General features: G+C 36.0%; 1 protein-coding gene across 11 annotated transcripts in view; it reads right to left on the reverse strand.

Annotated features, from left to right (window-relative positions):
• The window catches only part of APAF1 (apoptotic peptidase activating factor 1), a 53910-nt gene that overhangs the window by 23027 nt on the left and 4827 nt on the right, over positions 1-26056 (reverse strand). For 6 of the 11 annotated variants that reach the window (XM_030002645.2, XM_030002644.2, XM_030002643.2 and 3 more), the window contains exons 6-22: positions 22225-22337; positions 21555-21686; positions 20909-21147; positions 20184-20351; positions 19163-19294; positions 15631-15744; positions 14878-15056; positions 12836-12962; positions 10544-10669; positions 9779-9910; positions 7719-7844; positions 6461-6622; positions 6058-6186; positions 5149-5274; positions 4164-4283; positions 1181-1306; positions 691-816 (exon numbers count right to left, since the gene is read on the reverse strand). In XM_030002645.2, coding sequence (XP_029858505.1) covers positions 691-816; positions 1181-1306; positions 4164-4283; positions 5149-5274; positions 6058-6186; positions 6461-6622; positions 7719-7844; positions 9779-9910; positions 10544-10669; positions 12836-12962; positions 14878-15056; positions 15631-15744; positions 19163-19294; positions 20184-20351; positions 20909-21147; positions 21555-21686; positions 22225-22337 — 2377 coding nt within the window. Of the gene's footprint in view, positions 1-690; positions 817-1180; positions 1307-4163; positions 4284-5148; positions 5275-6057; positions 6187-6460; positions 6623-7718; positions 7845-9778; positions 9911-10543; positions 10670-12134; positions 12227-12835; positions 13033-14877; positions 15057-15615; positions 15762-19162; positions 19295-20183; positions 20352-20908; positions 21148-21554; positions 21687-22224; positions 22338-26056 lie in introns of those variants that run through there. The other 5 variants (XM_041120455.1, XM_041120456.1, XM_041120457.1 and 2 more) reach the window with 5 other exon arrangements.

Raw genomic sequence — 26056 nt, forward strand, 5'->3', positions numbered from 1 at the left:
TTAGTAGCTGGAGCATGTGCTCTACTTTAGGAATCCTGTCAGCATGCCTGCAACTGCTCTGCAGTGCAAACTAAAGCACAGTAAGCATAAATGACCAGGACATTTACTTCAAAAATGCATCCCTGAGCTGAGCTAAAATGCTCATATAGACACACCAGCATGCTTCTCCAGAGCAAATCTACCTTGCTGAGAGGCAGAGCTTATTAATTTGAGACCACATTAGTGCAGCCATTCTATTTCTAGCTAGTATCTGTATTCAGCACTGTACTGGACTAGGTGGACACACTAGCCCTCTCAGAGACAGGTCTCTACCTCCTTCCTTCAGACACTGTAAGCAAGCCCACTGACAGACCTACCACATATAGCCACTTCTGGGTCATGTCCCAAACCCTTCACTTACGTAATCAGAACTGTTGAGTTATCTGGTTTGAAGATTAATGTTCCTTTCGCCCATCTTAAAGGGGTTGCTGCCTTTCTACCATCAACAGCATTAAAAATGGAAGTTGTGTAATACTGGTTATCACATAAGTTATAAATAGAAGCTACAGTTTCTACAGTCCCTTGCATCAAGATAGAGCAATACAAAATACAGTAGTCATTTACTGAGTTTACATTATCTATAGTGTAAGAGATCTTTTTAAATAAATTATAAATAAATTATAAGATAATCTTTTTAAATATCTTCCAAACCTGTATAACTGAATCATGAGCACTTGAAATGAGAGTCTGACAATCAGAGGTAAATCGACAATGCTGCACGGATGTCCTGTAGGCCTCCTGGGACTTCAGAACTTTCCCATCCAACAAATGTAAGACCTTTGCAATGAAGAATGCAGTAATTATATTTATTTTACATACTTGAGGAAAAGGAAGAAAAGAATATGCAAATTCTTTTTTAAACAACATGAGATTGTAAATACCTGATTCTCAGTCAATGGATTGGAACAACCAAAAATTCATATTAGCTTAGTCCTTGGTAAAATGAAATTCAGAGCTATGTTATTAGCACTACCTTTAAATTATTGTCATTTAGGCATCACTCACAAATGTAAACACTTTAAAGTACTACGTTGAAGAATATTATTGTACAAAGTCATTCAAATTGCACTGCTTTAAAAGGAAAAAGCACCAAGAAGGGTGTTTTCCTGCTAATTTTAAAATCAAATTCAGGATTTAATACCTTTATTGTTCCACTCTCCTGTCCAAAAGCTGCAAATTTAAGATCTTCACTTAAGCAACAGCAGGAAATGGGGGATTCTGGAGCTGCTGTCTGCATAATAACACTGTCTGTATTTCCATTTATAAGCTGCAAGATAAGAAGTTAATTAAGTTATTACAATATTTTAAAATTTAAACTTAAATAGATTACAATACAGAGCTTATAATGCTAAAGGAACAGTGTACCAGTTTCAGACTTTGAATTATAAGGATCAGTTACTTCATAAACCAATTGCTTTTAAGGTCAGTGTAACTATCTTCATAGAATGCTCTCTGAACAGGACGAGTTTGCAGCAGGAGACTCATCTCAGTATTAGAAGGCTTTCTAAAGTTTGTCTGACTACATCTAACTCAAGATGTGACTCCCAAATTTCAAAAGCCATATAGTGAGCTCCATGCTCAAATTTACCTTGCCAGCCAGATTTTTACAGCTCATGCCAAATGGAGCATAAAATAGAATCATAGAATCATTTAGGTTGGAAAAGACCTTCAAGATCATCGAGTCCAACCATTAACCATGCCCACTAAACCATGTCCTTAAGTACCCTGTCCACTCGCTTTTTGAATATCTCCAGGGATGGTGACTCAACCACTTCCCTGGGTAGCCCATTCCAATGTTTAACAACCCTCTCAGTAAAGAAATTTTTCCTAATATCTAACCTAAATCTCCCTTGCCTCAACTTGAGGCCATTTCCTCTTGTCCTATCTCCAGCCACCTGGCAGAAGAGACCAGCACCCACCTCACTACAACCCCCTTTCAGGTAGTTGTAGAGAGCGATCAGGTCTCTCCTCAGCCTCCTCTTTTCTAGACTGAACAGTTCAAGTGCATCCTCTAAGCATGACTTTAAACTTAATACCACATACAATACACCAAATCTCAACTCAGTATCGCCCTCAAATCAATTCCCCAGGGGAAGGGGGGGGGGGGGGGGGGAATCTTTAGAATACAATGATTTACAAAGTTTAACATAGAAAGCTACCAGTATAAAGTGTTTAAAAATGAACATACTGCACATCAAAAGGTGACTAGGACCCCAATTCTGACAGATTACAGACTACAAAGGGTAAAACATCACGGCTGCAAGAAAAACTACTTTTAGAGATGTGATAGCAGAGATATACTGTTAAATTACAGCACAGATGTTTAACTGCAATTTGTCTTCGCAGTCAATTTCTCTTCTTGTGTAAGGGTGAAAAATCTATTCTCTTTCTACAATGGAGACTTCTCTCATGACTGCACCTCTACAGGATGTCAGAATATTGTATTTAGGGCAGAAAATCTAAGCACCATTTTTCTCTCGGAAATGGTTGAAGTAAAGTTACAACAAAAATATACTAATCATAAATAAATAGATCAGGTCTACTAATTCAAATGAGAGCCAAACTACACCATTACATAGTAGTCGCTACAGAGTTTACAATTCAGGAAGATTAAAAAGTAGCAATTATCCTGAACTGCTCCCCACATAAATAGGTATAACTCCATTCGTTGTGGTTTCTCCCATTTCTTCACTGCAACAGGTGCAGCTTCTCTTTTCTCACACATTATTTGCTCACATAATTTTTAGTTTCGACATTGACTGCTTTCTGTTGGCTCAAAGTCTGAAATCTTTTTATTGCCAAGGCCCCATTGGAGACATTTTAGCTATTTCCACATCTATATTCCCCACTATTCAAATATCACCATCATTCCACTTAAGGTTTTTTTAATAGAATTTTTAAGTAAAGTAAGAAATGGCTAACTTGTTGACAGGACAGACAAAAGAAGGAGGACAGAAAATAATCAGGAAGAGTGAAACAGGAAGTACAGAGCAAACAAGAAAAGTTTCTGCAAAGAAAGCTCTCGTTCTAGTAGCAGCCTAGGAAAAGCTGAGCATCTCTAGAACTAGAAATAAAGGCAATGGTCATGCTGATTAGCCAGGATTACATAGCTTACATGTTTGCCTTTGGCCAAATTAGGAGAAAGGACATGACCCTACACAAAAAGATTACCTGCACAGTGTCCCTCAGTGCAGGGCAGCAGAATCTAGGCAACACTCACCTACCTATACATCCAGCAATAAGAATTCACTGCTTTCACAGTCCACAACAAAGATTCGTTCCTATTCAGATGCTGCTTTAGGCTAAACACCTGAAATAGCTCTCTCATGGACAAAGATATGGCATTGCCTCTTTTGTGGCTTAACACACAATCAGTTTGCGTAAGCAGTATTTTGCAACAAATATGAAAGTGCTTCCATGTTTGAACAGTTACAATCAAGTAGAAGCATAATCTAAATGAACTGTATTGCCTTCACTTCAAAGAAAGTCCTATCAACTGACTCTATTTGATTTATTAGAGAATCATAATGAAAAAAAAAATATGTGCATGCATTTGCTATCATGGAATGTAAAAATATATTTTGGATGTTGGTGTACTCTACTACTTGGTGGGGGGGCCTGTAGCAATAAAAGTGTATCCACTATTAATATTTTCTTTAGGACCCATGCTCTCCTAAGGCTACAGGCAGACCTGGGCTCGCACCTTTCACTCCCCCAATTTGAGATGTTTGCTTCAGCTATTACGCAGTAGTTCTGATGCACTACATACACATGCTGTGTAACACCTGGTCTATACGTGTGCACACATTACACATTGCTGCGCACATCTAAGCCGCCTAGGAGGGCCCACAGCCTCCCAGTCATGAAGAGAAAACAGTTTTGTTCCTCTGCATCCAGCTTCAGTTTCAACATCAGTATGGAAACTCCCCCTCAAACTTCATTTTTTGCTTACTAAACTAGGCAGAGTTTCTAGATATAAAAATGTTATCATACATACAGTCTTCTGCTACAGATTCAACTGCTGAAAGCCACGAACAAGCAGTTCTTTCAGTGCTTCCTCCATTTCCTACTGAGATGTGTAGATAACATTCATATGTACTAACATATTGAGAAACACAGCTTACTTGCAAATGCTTCTGATTGTAAATTGCTAAAATCATCACTTCACCATTGTGAAATACAACATCTAGTTCACTTTTTAGCACAGCATCAGACGACTTGCACACCTTCTTTGTTTCCCAAATCTGTTGAAGAACACAGTATTTCATTAGTTTTATAAGGACAAGATATAAAACTTGCTGAGTAAGAGTACCTGTAAACCAAAGTCTTATAAACTTGCAAGTAACACTGATTTTTTAAATCAGTGAAAATTATGCTTCTGCTATTTTTATTTACTAGGGAACATTGTGCAATTACTACAGTGATTCCAACAGATGAAACAGAACTAATTTTTTCCAAGCTGACTAGTAGACTCCCCGTGTTTAGAGTCATAGCTATAAAGTCCACAATTTTCTAAACCAAAGAAGAATGTTGAAATCCAATTACAAAAAACACCAAGTACAAATTTCTATACTTAAATTGCTTCCAAAATTTCAAGAATATAAGTGTTAACTTGGGAAAAAAGGAAAGGTTACTTTGGTAAACTATATTTCTACTTTCACAGGTTTTAATGAGGTATTACAATTACAGAAATCTATCCTAAATATTGACATGCAAATATATCTAACAATGAAAGTAATATCATGTCTGCTAGGATCCTCAAAAAGCTTCACAATTCCAGATTCAGATAAAATCTAAAGCAAAACAGAAGGTTACAATTACTCTTGAACAGCCACCAGACTTAAAAAAATCATATAGATACACAGTAAATTTAAATAAACAGTAAAAAAGCCTGCTCATTTTACTGTGTATCTAAATAATTCTGTAACAAATATTCAAATCTATATTGGTTATAAACATACATAAAGACTAAATACATATTATAAATAGATTATGTATATATTGTATATGATGTATAATTTTATAAATTATTTCTTAAATGAATAATTTAATTATATATATATATATATAAAAATTCACATTTTTCAAAAAAGAAAGATGTCATCTTACGCGTATTGTCTGGTCATCAGACGATGTCAGAAATAAAGATCCATCTGGCGAAAATGTCACGCAGTGAACCCAGCTCATGTGTCCCCTGCAATATGCCACTTTTGATAAAGATTTAATATTCCATAACTACAATAAAAATATGAAAAAAGAACTCAAGTGGATTTAGATTGCATTTACAGGGAAAACAGTGCAAAACAAGAAGCAGCATACTTAATTACTATTTCTTCTATGATTTTCTTACTTCTCATTCTGAAATCAGACGTAACAAGAACTGTGCCTGCTTATCACATTTCGATGGTCAGGGAAATTGAATCAGCAGCCTCTTTGACTGCTGGAATTTTGTAAGACGAGAGAAAAAAAAAGAAAATAAACCAAAAAAAAAAAAAAAAAAAAAAAAAATCACTCACAGTTTAAAGAAATGCAAGTTCAACTTGACCATGTAGATTGCAAAACCAAAAAAAACCCCAAACAACAAAAAAGCCGACCCCAAAACTGATACTTGTACAGGCTTACTCTAGCCATGCCAGTCCCAAAATTACTCTAGCTGTTTCATTCCTTTTTAGTGAGTTGCCACATTCTGTAGCAGCATAGGAGAGAGGGTTTGGTTTGTTTTAAGCAATACTCCTGAGAGTGACAACAGTAACTTTAAATAAATTTAGTAACTAGTCTTTTTATATAAACGTGAGTTCTATTGTCCAAAATGAACATATAACTTTAAAATGTTATTTCCCAATTGATATTTTACATTTCAGAAGCGAATGAAAATTAAAAAGAATGAAGCACATTGAAAGCCTGCTAAAGTAGCTACATTTGTTTTACCCCTGCATGCAAGAAACTATTAAGACAAATGTGACATTTTATATTACAAGCAGTCTTTCCTAGTATACTGTAACAAAGACACTCACTTACCTCAACCGAACAGTGAGACAAAGCAACTGCTACTAACTCATCATCAGGACAAAAGTCACAGTATTGGATTGTACTGTGATGACTTACGATGACTTGCGATAGTAAACCACATGTTTTAACATCAAAAAGCTGTGAACACATAATTACAATAGTCAGCACCCAGTCTGAATGACTTCACTATAGACAAATAGCTTATATGGTCAACAGCGTACATTCTTGAATTTAGAAGGTATTTCTCTCAGCCAACAAGTTTGTTGCCCACATATTTTTACTTTACACACACTTGAAACCATGCACTTTATATCTGAAACATCTTAATAGGCTGGAATTTTATCTTTAATCACAATTTCTACCTACATTGCAATATAGTGCCTCCAGAAAATTATTAAGGTGAGGTACTTACCAAAAGCTTATTTTTGGCTACCACCAAAATCATGTCACCATTTCTGGACCAAGAGCAACATTTTACTAAAACCTCCACATCATCTGGTTGCTCATCTGCATTTTTGAAGAAATCTTTTATCTCGATACTTTTCAGTTCATTTCCTGAGCGCGCTTCCCAAAGCTGCAATAACAAGTAAAGGAAATACACAAAACCTGTTTTTACTGATGTGGATACAGAATACAACAGGGGAGAGCTAACTCCCAATCACTTCTAGGAAAGAAGAGGGGCAGAGGTAATAGCATTAGAATATTCAGAAGCCCAGATTGCTTAAGGGGCAAAAAAAATTCAAATAAAAAAACCCAAACCAAACAAACAAAAAAACCACACAAAAAATATGATTACACTATAGCAGAACCCTCTCCCTGGGGTTTTCCCTCGTATCATTCCAGCTACAATGCTATCTCAACTTCTACTTAACAAAATAGAAACAAAAATAATACCTGCTCCGCAATGCTATTAAAAGTCCACTCACCATGAGAAATCTGGTATACATCTAGCTGTGCACCTTAAATTCATTGAGGGACCTGCCAAAAAACTACTGAATATTTCTGTTCCCTCCACCACAATTTTCCTTCTGAATGACAACAGCTACAGCAACCCTTCTTTCCTTATTTAGCTACTCTATAGAAAGACAAGTGTTTTAAAAATTGCAGTTCTGAAATAGCATAGTTCTGTTGCAACCAAAGGCAATAAAAATAATACTTACATTCTGAGGGAAAACACATTATTAACCTCTCAATTCTCTTCTAGTGCATACATGAAAAACAGCACATAGAAATGGCTTTTAATTTTTATGTCTACTGATGATTCATTTTCAGAGATGACAGAACTTTCAATCAACTTAAAAACTTAAAGCAACTTTTTTTTTTTTTTTTTTTTTTTTTTTTTTTTTTTTTTAAGTTTCACTCCCTGCCTCAAGTTTTCTTAACAAAGTACATTAGGAGGGGAAAAAAAAAAATATGGTGAAAAGTAAAGGATTCAAAATGAGGCTAGCTAGGATTTATTTACAACTACAGGCACCCAAGTTTTCTTTCCTGGTACTGACAAGCCATTTCAAAATCTCGCATTAAAAGTGAGACCAATAATCAATTGTTTCAGGATTTAATTCATTGAAGCTGATCATGGAGACACAAAGTTTTCTTATACCTATTTTGCATTGTATAAAAAAAAAATCCATCATCAAAACAAACAGTTGCTTTAAAAATACACTGTGTACCTTTACTGTTCCATCTGTTGAGCAGCTAGCAACGTATTCATCATTTGGTGAAAATCTACAGTGATTGACAGAATTTTCATGACCCATCATCGTATTTCTACAATACTTTTTGTTCAAATCCCAAAGCTGCATAAGAAATAAACATATAAATATCATCGTATTCATGAATTACTGAATGACAGATTGTTCATGCTGTTCTCAAAATCATGCACTGGCAACCAAAATGACAATTTTTTTTTTTTCCTTAGTTTTACCCACATGCTCATGGACTCAATGCTATGGCCTGGGCTACACCACAATTTACCTTCATCTGCTAACGTGTATGAGAACTATTAATATCAGAATTACATAGAAGTAGTTAAATTTTCTGTACAGTGCAGACAAGGCCCTTAAACAGCACAAAGTTACTGAAAGTTTCCTCAGACTGAGGAAGAAGCTTCCTCTTGCCTCTCTCCCTTTCAACTTTGAAGTTCAGAATTATGTAGCTTAAACATAATAACAAAAATGAAATTTCTCAGGTTAATCTTGGACAGTCTGAATATCATCCTTGCCACATCCATACTAACAAAGTTAAAAGAACATTCCATATGGTTTTTTGTTTAGGGATCCTCCTCCCCACCCCTCTCACACACACACTGTTTTCCAAGCCTATAGTCCACACTTCCTTTTTCCATTTCCAAATTTCTTCCCTTTCTCCTATATTAAAAAAAAAACAAAAACAAAAAACCCCCAAAAAACCAAAACCATGCATTTGAGTGTTCAGGTGAGAGCTCAAAACAAGAACAGTCACTTTGTACAGTGTTCTCTGAAAAAAATCAGGCCGTTTTGATTAAGGTGCATACTTCTGTTATTCACTCATGAAAGTGTCAAACGCTGTCTAAAATCTTAACCACATTTACAGTATAAAAATGATCATTTTAAACAAGCCCCTTCTAAATCTACCTGTTCCAAGGTGTCAGCCTCAGACAGCAAAATGCATCTCCTGAGACTTCCAGGAGGTCAGCACGAAAGCCTATTCTTTCTACCTTGACATCGGATCCTAACTGTATTTTACCTCCAATTTACACAAACACAAGCTCTTGCAAGAACTCTTCAGATTAGACTTCACATTACCATTACACCACCTCACATCCTGCTAGCTATAGCTGGAAGTGACAGTTGTCCCCCACACTAACAATCTCACTCCTTGCTGTCTACTGCCAACAGTTCTCTTGCACTGGAACTGGGCATTTCAGCCACTACAGGGAACTAAACGAGCAGAAAACCAATCCCACCAAACAGAGGTTTTTGCAGAGTTGGGTCCTTGAACCATACCACTGCAGAACAAGACTGGCACATGCACCGCAACAAAGGCAAGGATACACAGCCAGGGCATCTTCCGTGCAGGTTAACTATGTGATTTGCTTAGTGCTACTGTGAAATTGCACTCTTATTTGCCACAGTCTGGGTCTTGATTCTTCTGATTTCCCCCTTCCCTCAGACGCAGACTTCAGTTGTCCGGTTTCTGCTCTTTCTGTGTATACATACTGCCTCCTAATCTGAACAATGCCAGCTGGTTAACCTGACAAACCTCTTGCTTTGATTGCTGTTATTTTGTTGGCTTCTACCTTCATTTCTTTACTATTCCAAATGAATTTAATCAAAAAATGTACCTGCTACACTTCCATAATGCTTTTTTTTTTTAAATCTTTCAGCATCATTTTTTTACATTATTAATGTTTTCAATCCTAAATTTCTGCCTTCATTTTTCTTATGCTGTTTTTAATCAGGTATTTCACTCCCATACTCTCCCATTCCCATCCCACCCTCTAGAAGTCTTGCCAAAGCCCTCACCTTCATGCCCCATCTATACAGGGCTTACTGATTCTCCTTTACTGAGCATAAACACTCCTGCCTTGTTGAAAACCAACTACAGAGCTGTAGTCAGTACCCTGTTGCCATCTCTCTTCTACCAGGCTCATAAAACCCCCTTAATTTATAGCATTTAAATATATTTATACATCAGTAATCATCCTGTTATGATAAGCAGCATGAGAATAATATCAACCTTTTCCACTTACTTTGATGAAAGTGTCATTCGAGCAGGTGACTAAAAGATACTGACCACTTCTGTTATTGAACTGGCAGCAATTGACCTGCTCTGAGTGTTCTTCATACACACACTTACGCTGGCCTGTTCTTGAATTCCAGATCTAGACAGAATTGAAGGATGAAAAATAGTTTTAAATATATTTAAAGTACTTCATATTAAAAAAAAAAAAACAACAAACTGTAAACTATGCTGAAATACAGATAAAGCCCTAAAACATTCTTAATAACACCTCAAAAATGTTTTGAGGATAAAGGGAAAGCATATATATTTATGATTAGAAACAAGTTGTGAGATGAAAGGTAATAATTCAGATTGGAATCTGATAAATACTGGCATTTCACCAAGGTTTTGTACAATGCTGAGGAATTAAACATTCCAAATAATTCACATGTAACAGAAAAAAACCATGAAAAAAGGAATTATGGATACATTCATCTCAAGTTATCTATAGGATTGGACTCACGTTATTTTCTACTTAAAAAGAATCATCTGATAATACAAGTAAAATAAGTGGTAATTCTGTAAGCATGATGTTAACATTAAGCATCTTTTACATCATGTAACAAGTGGGACTTTTCTGTTTGTCTGTTTGTTAAGTAGTGAATTATCGAAAAAAGGTTTAAGACAGTTAAAAAACCCTTTAGTCTTAAGAATCTGCTCTGCCTGAGTTGGTTAAAACTGAAATTAGAATTATTAATTTGAAAAAAAAATTTTCTGCTCTCCATTTCCTTACCTTCACTTTTTTATCAGCTGAACAAGTTGCTACAAATTCACCATCAGCAGAGAAAGCGCAACATAGTATTTCATCATCATGGGCACTTATCTCCAGGAGTCTCTCTCCACTTTCTGCTTTAAACACCTAAAACAATAAACAATAAAATCTTACAACTTGCATACAATTTTAAAACACAAATATAAGCTTGATTTCTCTCAAACAGCTCTCTTTCTATAAGCTCTTCATAAAATTGGTTTACTTTTGAAAGCATTTATAATTTCAGGGAAATTAACATAAGATTTATAAAAATATTTAATTTAATTTGAGCTTTAATTTTGTAAGGATGGTAGAAGTTGTTAGGGAGAGAAACGGTGAAAACTGATTTTAAAAAAGATTTTTGTATGTAATTTGTGTTTCATTAATGACTTTTTCTATCCTCACTCTTTAAGCCTAAATCCATGTCCTTTCTCAGTATTTTTTAATAGCAACTGCAAAACACTGTATCTATTAACAAAATCTAAACTATTCTTAAAACTACAAATTCCAGGGTTTATATTTTTATATATATTTATATATAAAATATATAAATATATATATAAATATATATGTATAAAAATATAAATAAATATATATGATATCCTTCTGTGGAAAGTAAGAATTTCAGCAGCAATTGATGATTTGGGGGACAAACAAGAAAATGGAAGTAGTGAAAAGTCATACAGGATGACACAAGTCTCAGTCTTGAGCTAGTCATAAGCAATAAAAAGACAGTTGGGGAAAAGGGTCACATTAATTAATTTCCAAAAATTCTGGGATTTAACTTTACAATGGGGGCGGTGAGGGGGGAGGAAATAATCAGGTGTCCCTTTCCTCCTTAAGTTACATATTCTTAATTATTCAAACAAATCACACAGTGTTCTTCACAGCAGCGTTCAGGATACTAGAGTTGTGAAATCCCCGTTTTTTCCTTTACTTTTTCATTGAATGGCAGCATCAATGACAATGAAATGGTTGGTATTTGTCCAAATAAGAACATAAGTACTGAAGTAACAGGAAATCTACATTTACAGTAAATTCTGCAGAATACTTGTCCTCAATTTAGCAATCATTCTTTTTTTATTTTACAGAAACAGCAGAAGTAGCCCTGAAAACCGAAAAGCTTAGGCCACTATTAGAAAAAACACGAGTAAGTTCAAAGTTAACAATGAAAAAAGGATTATTACTAATTTTTCTATTACGTCTTCAACAAAAGTTTAGTTTAAATGCAATCGCAATCCACAGATTTTACTTTTTTGAGTAAAAAAATGAAGAGAAAAATAAGCAATCTGCAGTCTCAATAATGAGGCCATTAAGTACAGAAGCCCAGCACAGCAACTTCAGCACAGCATAAAATGAGTACATCCACCAGGCATCTCCTCAAGTGGATGCCATGATCATAATATTGTAGAAGCCAGCAAATAAAATAAATAAATAAAAACACAGTAACAACACATTAAGTAGCCAAATGAACAGCAGCTAAGCACCACTAATATTATTACTTTAGTACTCAACTTATCAAGCATCCAAAACAATACCAAAGGCTTGCAGAAAAGTTGTTCTTTTCCCTTACCTTTGGCTGTCTGGAATATGGATACTTTACCAGGTTACTGGCTGGCTGATTGCTAGTTTTCTTGAGAGCTGGCTGGCTCCCCTGCAGGCAGACTGCTGGCAAATTTGTATTAGTCACTTTCCTCCCTCTCTCCCCTAATCCACTTCCTAAGCACTTTGGGCCTGTTTCCAATCTAATACTGTCCTCAGCTTCAGGGGTTCATTTTTCTCCCCAGATTTATTTCTTTTGCATAAGACAATTTATTAATTAAGTAATGTATGTAGCATAATGTCCATTACCATCCCATAGAAATAGTAAAGCTGTAACTAAAACATCTTACTGTTTCTCAGTTCTGTAGAAGGTCTACTCTGACTGGAAATAACATTTTTGTAAGCAAGTATTAAATATGCTGGGGTGCATTACTTAAGCTGTGAGCTCTTCCGTATCATTAAAAGGTATCTCACATTCACGTATTACAGTGGTGAGGGTATAAACCCTGAAATCACGCTGTTTAGCTTACAAACTAGAAGATGATGCTTACTATTCTAAACACGCAAATTGATGTTTATGTAATAATACATCCTTTTCAATCATTTGTCTGCAATATGTTCTAAACCCCTAACATCTCCACATAACAGCGGAAAAAAAAGCGACAGGACTGTTAACAAATGTTATCAAAATGGTACACAACATCTCTCTTCACTCATGTATAGGTATCTTACCTGAAGTGTTTTATCAGCTCCACATGATGCTATTCTTTGTCTATCCTTAGAAAAGCAGGCATGGTAAACTGCATCTCTATGTGGACGAACAACCAGACGGTAGAGGTTTTTCAAGGATTTCTTATTTCTACAGGGTAAGACAGTTGATTTTGGATGAGTAGGATTTCCTAGTGCCTTTTTATTATTCAAAATCCTCTCTAAAAAAGATAACACTTTTTCACACATCTTGAGCAGCAAGCTTTATAACAAACAAACCAACCAACCCACTATACCTTACCTCTCAGCCTTCACGCTGAAGTAATAAGGGAAACACAAATTCCAACATTCACTCAGAGTTTTTATTGCCCTCCAATAGTTACAGCTTGGAGATCAAGAAAGATAATACATGCACAGAAATTCACATGCTACTTCACGGGCAAAGCTGTTACAGTGCAAGACACAGCCTTCCTAATGACATTTTTATGAACTGGTATGTGCTATTTCCAAATATAAATTTATTCCTGAGAATTTGTTCTCCTGCAGCTCCTTTTCAAGCTTATTCAAAAACATTTCAAAATTTGTTTAGATCTTAGTAAATTTACTTAATTTTCACAGCAATGACTCAACTCTTATCACTAGATATTTAAATAACATCTATGACTATCACTGCATTTCAGTCAGAGATTATGTACAGAATCTAACACACCTTAGATGACTCTTGCCTTACTTTAACAAAAACTTAGAATTAGTAGCAATCAAAATCATCCTGTTTAGCCAGATCTTAATACAGAAAGCTGTCACTGTAATAAGATGATTTTTGCTGATGAATAGATTATTACAAGATTAATTTTTTTTCTAGAGTCAAAATGAATCAACGTATTTCAAGTTTTTATCATTACCAGTTTCAATCATCAGACTTAGCATTTAAATAATGGGTAAAATACCTCAAACAAAGTAGCTGCGCTGTAGAATGAAAGCAATTTTTCACTGCAAAATACTGATTCACCTAAGCTGACTTTTTTTTTTTTTTAGCGTATTTTAATAAAGCTAAAATTGCTGGTCAAGAGAGCAGTGTATTGACTTACATATCCTACAAACCATTTTTAGAACCTTGCCCTAGGACGGCAGACAAAAACATCTGTGTTCTGTTGATTTCAGTCATGTTCTTCAGCATAAGCCTCCCACATCCAAGGCGAAAGCCCTTAACTACCTGGAGATTAACTCTTCTGAATTGTTTCAACTTCCAAGCATTTCTGTTAGAATTCTGTTAGCTATGCAAAATGCAATAACCAAATATTCAAAGAAAAGACCTGAATTCAAGCATGCCTGGATCAACCTGCCTGGTTATTACCATAATCACCTGACATAGAGTCATTCTGTTTTGCAACTACCAAGTACTGCAGATACCAGAACAGAAACATCAAACAGAAGAATCTAACAGACAGTTACATGGTCAGATGACTACTGGACTGTGGTGGGAAAATGTTTAGATATGTATACTTTTTCCTTAAACAACTTCCAAAAAATATGAAAACAGCAAAGAATTATTTAAATAGGAGAAATTTCAAGATTGCGTAGAGATTACAAAGCCTTTCAGTATTTTCCATCTCGCTGCTTTCAAAAAGTTTGCAAGTTAACACAAATGCTCTCCTTTTTAAAGTGTACATTTTACTAGAAAACCTAAAACCATACTGTAACATACCCAATACCTGCACTATGACTCTAACTTTAAAAAAAAAAAGAAAAAAGTATTTAGAGAAGTTTCAGAGTATCTTATTTTCATCTTTGTACAGTTATTTAAAAGGAACAATCATTGAGTTCAGAAGTAAATATATTCCTCTATTTATTTCTATGTAATTATTACTTATCTGTGGCCTTGTATATCCAGAGTTTTCCTCCCCCCACAAGTTCGTGAAAATTATTTCACTTTCTTTCCCCAGAAAAAAACACAGCAGATCTTAAAAAGGTCCTTATATTAGCCATACATTGTATTTAGTTGTCCATTAAATTATTTCTTTGGATCAAGGGATCAGCATATCAGCAGATGGACTGCAGCTACTTACATCCATTCCAAATAAAATGTTCCTGTTTGTCTTTGTGCATACAGCTTGGCTTGTTGATACACCTCTGATGTCTCTGGTTGGCAAAGACCCAGCTGTATAATGTCAGGAAACGGTTGCCGTCCAAGAAGGTGCCCATTTAAAGACAGAAATTCCTGGAAGTTCTCACGCACTGTGCTATCCTATGTACAGAGCAGATAATATTTGGCAACATAGAAAGTGGATTTATTTCCTAAGTGCCCTTTGCTTTTTAAATTTTCTATACAGCTAATATCCTTACAAAAGCACTTAGTTCTATTTTTCTGTTTAGTTCTATTAGCAAGTACATATGATAGACTGAAATATTTCATTATCCTATTCAGGAAAACATATTATCCTTATTTTTCAAATAGAGGATATTGGCAACAGTGATTTACTCAATAGCAAATTGAGCCAATGTGAAATATCAGAAAGACTATTCCAAATGGCCAACAAAATTCTACACCTCCTCAAAAGCAGAGTACCATATCTACCAACCATTAGGTACCGTTGTTAACCCTAGCTATTGAGTTCCATGGTCAGTTACTTGGGCACACACTGAAAAGTAAGTTTTCTTCACTTTTCTCCAAGATAAAGTTTAACTTAGTACTGTTTTTATGTTTCAGGTTTTTAAGCTTTCTGTGTATCTCCCATATACACATACATCCAACAAAATGCAATTATAAAATAGAAAAATATATTTCAAACAGACTGATCATTTACCTTTTAGTACCATACCTTTTGATCCAGGATTGAACTATATTCTACGTATTCATGAATCAGATGAGCAGGCCCTACCAATTCTGTTTTAGCTTTAATCCAGTCTAAAGAAAACATAAGATCACGGAGTTCCTACAAGAAATACAAATCTAAGTTCAGAGCATAAGTTTCACAACAGAATCTACTTAAGGGGAAAAAGAAAAGCAAAGGAAATACATTAGGTACTTAATACGCCTCTGTACAATTGTGTCTAGTTAGAAACTTAGGCAATTTCCTGTTTTAAAATTCTGGGTATAGAAGGCTAAGCTTGTTATTTTAATGCAAAGGACTGCTTTTTGATACAGCTAGTCAGAGAAGGGATGGGGGTACAAAGCAAATCTTGACTTCTGTAGCACACAAGACCTGGTTTAAGATACAATTCTGAAAAAGCTTCTTCTAGTCCAGTCTAGCAAAGATCACTCTGCTAATAGTGATCTGTTGTTCTTCCTAATAGATGCTGAATTTGGATGAGAGCAAAACGATCTGTTGTAATTGCATTTAAATTAAAAATGAGAAAGCTACTTAAAAGGTAATCAGAAATTATAGAAGAGAATAGAATAATTTCAGTTAGAAGGGACCTACAACGATCATCTAGTTCAACTGCCTGACCAATTCAGGGCTGACCAAAAGCTAAAGGAAATTATTAAGGGCATTGTCCAAATGCCTCTTAAACACTGACAGACTTGGGGCATCGACCACCTCTCTAGGAAGCCTCTTCCAGTGTTTGAATGCCCTCTCGGTAAAGAAATGCTTCCTAACATCCAGTCTAAACCTCCCCCGGCGCAGCTTTGCACCATTCACATGCGTCCCATTACTGGATACCAGGGAACAGAGCTCAGCACCTCCCTCTCCAGGTCCCCTCCTCAGAAAGCTGCAGAGAGCGATGAGGTTGCCCCTCAGCCTCCTTTTCTCCAAACTGGACAAACCCAGTGTCCTCATCTGCTCCTCCTAGGACATGCCTTCCAGTTCTGCCACCGGTTTTGTTGTTTTCCTCTGGACACATTCAAGATCCTTTTTAAATTGCGGGGCCCAGAACTGCACACAGTACTCGAGGTGAGGCTGCACCAACACTGAATACAGCAGGATAATCACCTTCTGACCAGCTGGTCATGCTGTGTTTGATGCACCCCAGGATGGGGTTTGCCCTCCTGGCTGCCAGGGCACGCTGCTGGCTCATACTGACCCTGCTGTCGACCAGCACCTCTAGATCCCTTTCTGCAGGGCTGCTCTCCAGCCACTTCTCCCCCAGTTTATAGTTGTGTGCGGCATTACTCTGTCCTAGGCGCAGAATCTGGCATTTGGACTTGTTAAATTTCATCCCATTAATCACTGCCCAACACTCCAATCTATCTAGATCCCTCTGCAAGGCCTCTTGTCCCTCAAGAGAGTCAACAGCACCTCCAGTTTGGTATCATCAGCAAACTTGCTAATGGGGCATTCAACTCCTGCATCCAGATCATTGATAACTATATTGAACAGGACTGGCCCTAAAATTGAACCCTGAGGAACACCGCTGGTGACCGGCCGCCAGCCAGATGCAGCCCCAATCGCTAAAACCCTCTGAGCCCTGCCCTTCAGCCAGTTCTTCACCCAGCACACCAGGTACCTGTTCAGCTCACAGTTGGACAACTTGTCCAGAAGGACACTGCGAGGGACAGTATCAAAAGCCTTAAAATCCAGAAAAACTACATCCACCACCTTCCCTTCATCCACTAGGCAGGTGACTTTATCATAGAAGGATATCAAATCAGTTTAACAGGACTTTCCCTTTGTGAACCCATGTTGACTGTGCCTGATGATTGTATTATTCTTTAAATGCCTTTCAACAGTATGCAGTATAATCTCCGTAATTTTTCCAGGAAGTGAGGTTAGACTAACAGCTCTGTAGTTTCCTGGGTCTTCCCTCACGCCCTTTTTGTGGATTGGAATAACATTGGCTAGCTTCCAGTCAGCAGAGACCTCCAAGAACCTTGGTAGACGATTGAGAGGGGTCCTGCTGTAACATCCGATGGCTCCTTCCGTACTCTGGGATGAATCCCATCAGGCCCCATGGACTTGTGAACATCCAGCTGATACAGCCAGCCCCTTACAATTTCAGCGTCCACAAATGGGAAGTCACTGTTCCCATGCTCGTGGTCCTCCAACTGAGGGGACCGGGCAGCCCAAGGTCTGTCAGTATTATTAAATAGTGAGGCAAAAAAAGCATTGAATGCTTCCGCTTTTTCTTTATCCCTGTTAGGCAGATGACCATCTCCAACAATTATCGGCCCAATGTTTTCTTTAGACCTCCTCTTGTTACTAACATACTTAAAAAAGCCCTTCTTGTTAAAAAAAAACATACTTGCTGGGATCGGAAAAAAACTGCTTAGAGACAACACTGCACAGGCTCAAAATATATTCCAATTTAAAATCAGTAAATACAGCAAGGATTAAAAGCTTATCGTGGTTAAACAAAGAAAAAGAACACCTCCCATCTTTATTACCCTTCCAACAAATAGAAGTCATGTCTAAATATTGAGAAACAAGTAATATAAACAGTGTAAACTCTGGGAAGCATACAGTCATAATGAGACAGGCTAAAGAACTCTGAGAAGCTAATTCTACAAAATAAATAAAAACATTTTTCCAACACATTGAAATTAATGAGACTGAGATAAAGAAATAAGTATGATCCAAAAAAACTAGATTTGTAGCTCACATTAATTACGAAGGTTCCTATAAAATATAACTACACAAAGTGTATTTTATGTGATGAATTAGATGAACCATCTCAAAAGAGGTTCAATTGAAAAGGTTTGAGTATATGTGAAATAAAGCAATTAGCCACCAGGACCAAATGCTATTCAAGGCAAGAATTCTAAAGATATTCAAGTGAAACTACTGAAATACTGATCTTCCTGCATGACTTGCATCTTATATTAGCTCAGTACCTAAAGAACAGTAGGTGGCAAAAATGACAGCAATTTTTTAGATGTACCAAGGCAATCCTGGGAACAAGAGATTTGCCCATCTAACTGTTGCTGGATTTTTGTGGCTGTTGAAATCTGGTAATATGGAGATGAACTTTTACACACAAATCAGTATGACATAAGAGGAAAAAACAAACAAGACTTCTGTAGAAAAAAAGTAAATAATCTAATCAAATTCTCTGAAGAAATCAATTTTTTTGTATTATACAATAAAGCAAGCCTGGGTTTTCAAAAAGGTTTAGAGAAGATTTTTTATCAAAGCTTCTTAAAAAGGAAAAGAAAAACAGAAGGTATTATGATAAAAAATAAGAAATCTTCTCGAGAACTGGCTGAAAAAAACAAGACACAAAGGGTAGAAATAAAGTAGTTTTCATAACAGACAGTGATTATCAGTGGAGTCCCTAAAGAACTCTATGTTGAGTGTTTACCCATCTGCACAAAAGCCTGGGAGAAGAGAGGTTCAAGTGGGAAAAAGCCTGGGGGGAAAGGGAGGGGTAAGGGTGGGTCAAGACGGGAAAGAGAGGACACTTGTCAGAACTCACCTTCTGCATGTTGGCACCAGCCATGTGATACGCTAGAAAGTTATACCAGTACATGCAATCCTCTTGAGATGGAACAGGAGTATTAAGTTTGTAATATTTCTTGTACTGATTTACTATGTTTTTATGTAGCTCCTGCAATGTGAATCAAAACACACTTTCAGTTAATACTATACCAAAGTATGGATTGTTTTCAGCATGGAGGAATTAGAATTATTATTAACATTACATTGTATATAGTATTGAGGAATAATATTATTATTATTTCTCAATCGTAATACGTCAACAAATGAAATAAGAAAAGCTTACCTTCCAAAACTGTACATTTAACCTAATTTATTGCTTAAGACTTCTCCAGAACATTCTCTGGATATTAAAAAACAGAAAAGCAAGCTGTTAACCTTCCTTCTTCAGTTGAGAACAGCTATCAAATCACTCTGCACATTAAATGTGGGTAGCCAATAAAAAAAGACTCTTACATAAGTGGATCTAAAGCAAGCCTAAAAACTTGTCTTTTCTTCATATCTACTCTTTCTGCCCTGTCCTTCAGAACTAATAAATTTATTGGGCCCGTCTTTCTGCCCTGTCCTTCAGAACTGATAAATTTATTGGGCCCGACTTACAGGTCCTCTCCCTGCAAGTATTGCCTTAAATTGAAAAAAAAGGAGTAAAAAGCACTTCTCTGTATTACAAAAGAAACTTCCTATTCTGGTAGGGTCTTGATGCCTTTGGAACCATCAGTGGAACATTCCATCTCCTGCTGGAAACGTCTTTGACGGAGAAATAATGGATATAGAGTCTTCTCTCAGTTCAGTTTCTTAGCTCCAAATGGAACCATTGTGAAATCACTCCACAGTTTCAAGTTGAAAATAAATGTTTTTAATTAGTCAGCATTAAGTTTAACTGCATTGTGGACCTATTCTATGAAGCTACTCTGGATACCATTTAACAAAGGAACATTTTCTGAAGAACGCCCAGCTTTAGAGAACAAAGTTAAAAGGAAGTAGATTAGTCAATACTCTACCTGAAGCTGGTTGCGATTCTTCTCTGTAAGAAAGTCAAGTTGAAGATCATGTAAATAATAATGGAATGATTTCCCATTACGATCACAGAACAATAGCGATTTGTTAACAAATTCCTGTAGTATATCTTCAACTTCTTCAGTTTCCATATCCCAAAGAATACAGAGAACCTAAAAAAAACGCATTAAGACAGAAAAGAGTCAGAACTAAGGGGTAATATGACTTGTGTGAATATCATATAAGGCTACCAGTTAACTGACAACAAAACACATGCTAACAAATATAGACATATTATAAATGGTAATAAATTCAGTAAGTTACCAATTCTTCCATAGCAGACTACAGGACAGATAATACAAGTTATCCCATCTTTTGTCTATTTGTGCTGATTTATTGTGATCATATCTTTTTCTTAAATGGGACAGATTTCACATAACAGTTTTAGAGCCTTCAGAGAGCTCAATTACAATATAATTAAAGAGTTATATATGAAATGCACATTAAACTTAAACATTATGAATACATTTATTCAGTTACAATTTTTTAGTTTCATTACTGACAATAAAAGTCATGACACAATAATGGACCTGACCTACCCAATCTGGCAATTACCGTTAAGTTACATACAGTGCAAGTTATATGCAACAATTATAAATTTTAAGAATTCTTTAAAGTTATTGTTTGTATCTCACTAAAAATGATGAGATCTCTGCATTGCTGTTATTACCTTAGTAGGTACTTTAACATCTTTTGGGAGGACAGAGAGGTCTTTATAGTAGTCTTTATAATTGTCATTCAGTTGCTCAACACTTATGGACATTGCTTCATCAAGGGCTTCATAATCATAAGAAGATGATTTTCTTATTCTTTTAAACTGCTTATTCTGCAGCTGTTTGAGATAGTATTCCCAACGACTGGGGAAGTCTCGTAATAATGCACCTATCAAGGATATCACAAGAGGAGAACCTGAAAGAAAAGATTAATTTAATCTTAGAGGTTTTCAAGGAACACAATCCAATAATTCAGTCAACTGGTTGACTAAATCAGGTAATTTTCCCAATACATTGATTAAATTCTTGAGGTGTGGAGAACAGACAAACAAAACATGTCATCCATGTAGACATCTGCAAATTCACCAAATTTAAGTGGAATAGTGGGGCAGGGGGAAGATATGCTGAAGAAAACTACTCGAAAACCAACATGAGATGCTTCTATTTAGTTTAAAAAAACAAAAAGCCTTTAACAAGCACTTGTGTTTTACTTAAGGCATACAGTATTAAAGAATGTTCCTTCCTCTATTTGTAAGTCAAAACCTAGAAGAAAAAAAAAAGACATTCAGTGGTAAACGGTATGTTAAAGAGCAGCATGTATACCTTTGCATTCTCTTACAAGGCAGTTAGCTTGTTCTGGCAGTTCTGAGATTTTCATATTCACAAACAGGGATAAAATCTCCAGTCCTTTCTCATGTGCTAGTCCACTTTCCACATGAACCTCATATTTATTGCCTAGACATAGGAACATGGAAAAAATTTAAAAGAATGTAAAAAAATCCTAAGGAAATTGAGAGTATTTTCCAAGCAAAATCTGGAGCAAAGGACCTGGCTCATGATTTTTTGCATAGTATTTTATATGATTAGTACTAAGAAAAGTATAAATTCTACTTATCAGAATCAAGTTTGCATTACAGAGACAAAAAAATTAAGACTATAATCTAATAGTTGCAAATGAATTATGGGCATGTCGTAGCAGTGACTGCTTAATAGTGTAGAGATAATCGGCCTAACAGCAGCGGTGTGAGAGAGGTTAATTTACCCTGTTGAGAATCATTGCACTCTTTAATGTAGACATATAACCTTCAGGATAACATATAACATTTATTTCACAAAGAGCATAAAGTCTCACAGAGCAGAATTCTAAAACTTTGCCACTTGTGCACAAGTTGATAGACATAGATTGTATCAGATTCTTTTAAAAGTTCACAAGAACAAATTGCATACATATACACACACAATCTGTGGTGCAGGAGAGGAAACTGCTCCTTACCAGCTACAGCATCTGTTACGCTCCTGTCCCTGCTGGTGATAAGAACCTGACATTGATTATCAAATGCTTTTAATACCCAGGAATCCCAAATGTCATCCAGGATCAAGAGAGATCTAGTGCAAGAAGAAATATTGCAGATTTCAGATCAACTATTAGTGCTAAAATACAGTTTTGCATTTTAATAATGAAAGAACATTTTAAGAATTTACAATGTATCACTGCATAATTTTTTATATTAATATGTAAAATATCTTAAGAGGGCACTAAACACTGTGCAAGGAAGTTGAATGCAAGTCTCTGAAAAAAAAGTTTTTACCATTTATTGCTTTATAGCTACAATTGAAGTGTAAACAATAAAGTTTTGAGAAATATTTCCATTAGTAGATATCAGGAAATGCAGAAATATTTACTCTGTTTTTCAAGTCATGTGGTATCATAAATGAACAAAAAAGTTGTATACAACTAGGTAACAACTCTGCTTGACACAGGCTAGTGATAAGCTTTGTGGGAGAAACCACATCAGTATCCTTTTGACTGGAGAGTTTTCAGTTTTGTTCTTCTATCTTCAGCAAGCTATATGAGACTAATCCTCTTGTGAAGGAAGTGCCTTTGATGATGAGGCTCTTTTTACATAAACAACATTTTATAGTGACTGCATATTCAAATCCTGTGGCTAGTGACGTTTGTAGGTGACTACATGCAATCCCACCATAATAATGTTTGTAGACTTCCCTGTACCTGCCTGTATCTGACAAAGAAGTTAGTGAAAACTGTTTTTAAAAGGTTGGTTCCAAGGGAGCAAGAAGTTAAAAAGATTGGCTAGCAAGTAGAGTTATGAAAAAAAACCCAGTTATTTGCATTCTGTGTGTTTTGTGGTGGAAAGAAAGTTATTGAAACCAAATTCTACAAACTGTTTACATTTACTGCCTTTTTTGTTTGTTTGTTTGTTTTAAAAGGATGGAATTTTCAGCTACACGAATCACTGGTTAAATTGTCCAATTGCCACTGAAGCGTATAAAGACTTCCTCATTTTTCTTCAGCTAAATGACACTTATGCAATCAATGCTTATAAATAAAGATTTTATCCTTCATAAACAAGCACATACACATTATAGCCCATTTTCAAAGTTACATAAAAGTCTTGGATACCCATACCTCATTTTTATACAATTCCTCTACTAAAACCCTTTTGATAAATCAGAGGGTTTACAAGAATACTATCACAGCCATAAACAACTAATTCTGTGGTACTTTCACACTTGAAAATATGCCGGGCAGCATGAATTACAGCCTGACTTTATGTTTTTAATTAATCTGAGAACTTAAAAGTCCTCCCAATCTTTTGGTACCAGTGACTTTCTTCTCCAACCATACCAACAAACCTTAAATCCTAATTAGGATTATAAAAAAAAAATTAAAAAAACCCAAAACAAAACAAGAAACAAAACCCCAAAACACTGTGATAACAATCACAGGGCATTTAATACTGAAACTTCTAACTTTAAAGAATATCATAGCTTCAATTTCTTCAACCACAATCCAACAAAATAAATAATGCTGTGTTGGCTCAGAAAGTTTTCCTTTGACTAATACTTTAATCCCAAGAAATGTACTGGATTCACAATTTGAAATCTTTGACTAACACTTGATTCCCAAGACATATACTGGGTTGACTGTTTGAAACCAGAAATAGCTGAAGTGACTTTTTGTCATCAAAGAGAATTCCAGTGCAGAGCAAGCTCCTCCACAAGATGCAGAACTAGTGAAGCTTGGTTTCCAATACACTTGCACGCTATGAACCTTACTCCCCAGTACATTCCCCCCTACCTCCTCCCATGCCCACTATGATTTCCCAGATAACCCATCATCAGCAAGGCTTTCAGTTTGTTCTTACAACATTCTCACATATCTCTAACTGCGCAGGATGCAGCACAGGCTGTAGCCTGTTCCCAGCTCGTGTGTCCAAGCTGGCCAGTTAGCAAGACAACAAAATATGTTTCCCTTCAATTAATTCTGTATACCCCTTTTCACCACTGAAGGCACCTACTTGGATTTCTCTTCTTTATCCAACTGTCAATTTTCATAAACTTACAGAATTTTCCAAGATACAAAGTTCCTACCTTTAGAGTCAACTCTGGCAATATGCTCCAAGTGGTTAGGATAGAGAAGGAGAAGGGAACGGGTAAACAGGACTAAGATGAACAGTGTGATCACATTAACACGGTTTCTAAATGGTGAAATGCAGTCAGACTAGAAAAGTTTTATAATCAATTCTTGTCCCTTTTCCTTGAGGTGCAGTCATCCTCTGCAATATTCCTATCTAACATCTGTTACTTTATCTTGAAACAGATTAGTGAACATTGCCAGGTCAACCACATCCTACATGAGATACCTGACAGTCTATAAGGAAGACACTGCCACAGCTGGCATTGATACGCCCTTAAATAAAACCAAGCGCCTAACTGTTTCCAAAGCTGGCATTTTCTCTTTTCCCCTTAGTTTCCTCAGCATAAAGGTGCTCTTTTGACAAAACACAGTAAGTACATCTTAAATGAGTCACTTTGTGCACTACAAACAGTATAGCACAGCATAGTATATCGACCGTGTTAGGCTGTCATGTCACTTGGCTGTACAGTAGCTGCCAACTTCTGGAACAGTTCATGATGCCATAGGGATACATCATACAAGAAAGTAACACGGAGTTCTCCCTTCTATTCAGAAGAGACTGTGATGTTGTGCATCAAACATCCAAATTCTTCGGTATTGAAGAGTTTTGTTTTGTTTGTTAATAAACAAAAAATAACAGGAATTGTGTCAATGGAGACAACCACTTAACATACTTCAGGGAAACCTGCACTTTCAGTTGAAAGTGTCTTGTTTGCACTTTTCATATAAGACTTCCACAAAAAATTAAAGATTTCTCGTGGAGGACCTGGCAGTGTTTTTCGAAGTTTTTCTTCAGAAGAAAGATTTTTTTTTTCCCTGTACAAAAATGCCAATATTCTTCTAGTCTATGTCATCTATAAAGATCACAAGGTCGGAGTATTATTCTTGGGATATCTCACTCAGGTGCAGGCTTGTTTAGTTTAGTACAGATTTTCCCAGAGAGTAATGAAATTCTCAACAAATAACAAAATCTATTACCCACATATGAAAAACAAAAAGTGCAGTGACTGAGACGCTGCTTGATTAAATCAAGTCACTTTTCCTGAAGTTTGAAAGCAACTGGTTTCTTGGCGATAATTGATCATATGAAAACCTGCTTTCGCTTTGGTAACTAGACCAAACACTTTAAAAAGCCATCAGCTGTTCCAGAAAGGAAAAATCTTCTGGAGTGATACACACCCGTTTACTGCTGTATGATCCTCACACATCAGTGAAGCACTCTACATACACAATGAGAACACTGAAAGTTAGAGCAATTCTTATTTCCAACTGTTTGTTCCCAACTTTCATTATTCAACGTCTAATAATTTTTCAAGCAAATGTGACTCCTGCACAGCTGGTTAACATATTTTGTTAGCAGAAGCCTTATTAGCCTACTAAATATATTCACACCCAGGACAAGCCTACAATGTATCCCTTAAGTTACTCGATTAAAAAAAAAAAAAAAAAAAAAAAAAATATCTCTAAACAGGAACAGTTATACTACGTATATTATACATCTGCCTCTAGCATCTGTTTACCTTTCAGCTTTTGTACACTTATCTGGACTTACTTATTCTTTTATCATATGTAAGGCAGTAATTTAGAAAATTTTAACAGGAACCTCTACACAAGAATTAAAATTCTAGACGTATTGTTAGCTTCATCTTGAATAACTCTTCCTAAT

The sequence above is a fragment of the Aquila chrysaetos genome, chromosome 26 (genome assembly GCF_900496995.4).
Source record: "Aquila chrysaetos chrysaetos chromosome 26, bAquChr1.4, whole genome shotgun sequence".
Taxonomy (NCBI): Eukaryota; Metazoa; Chordata; class Aves; order Accipitriformes; family Accipitridae; genus Aquila; species Aquila chrysaetos.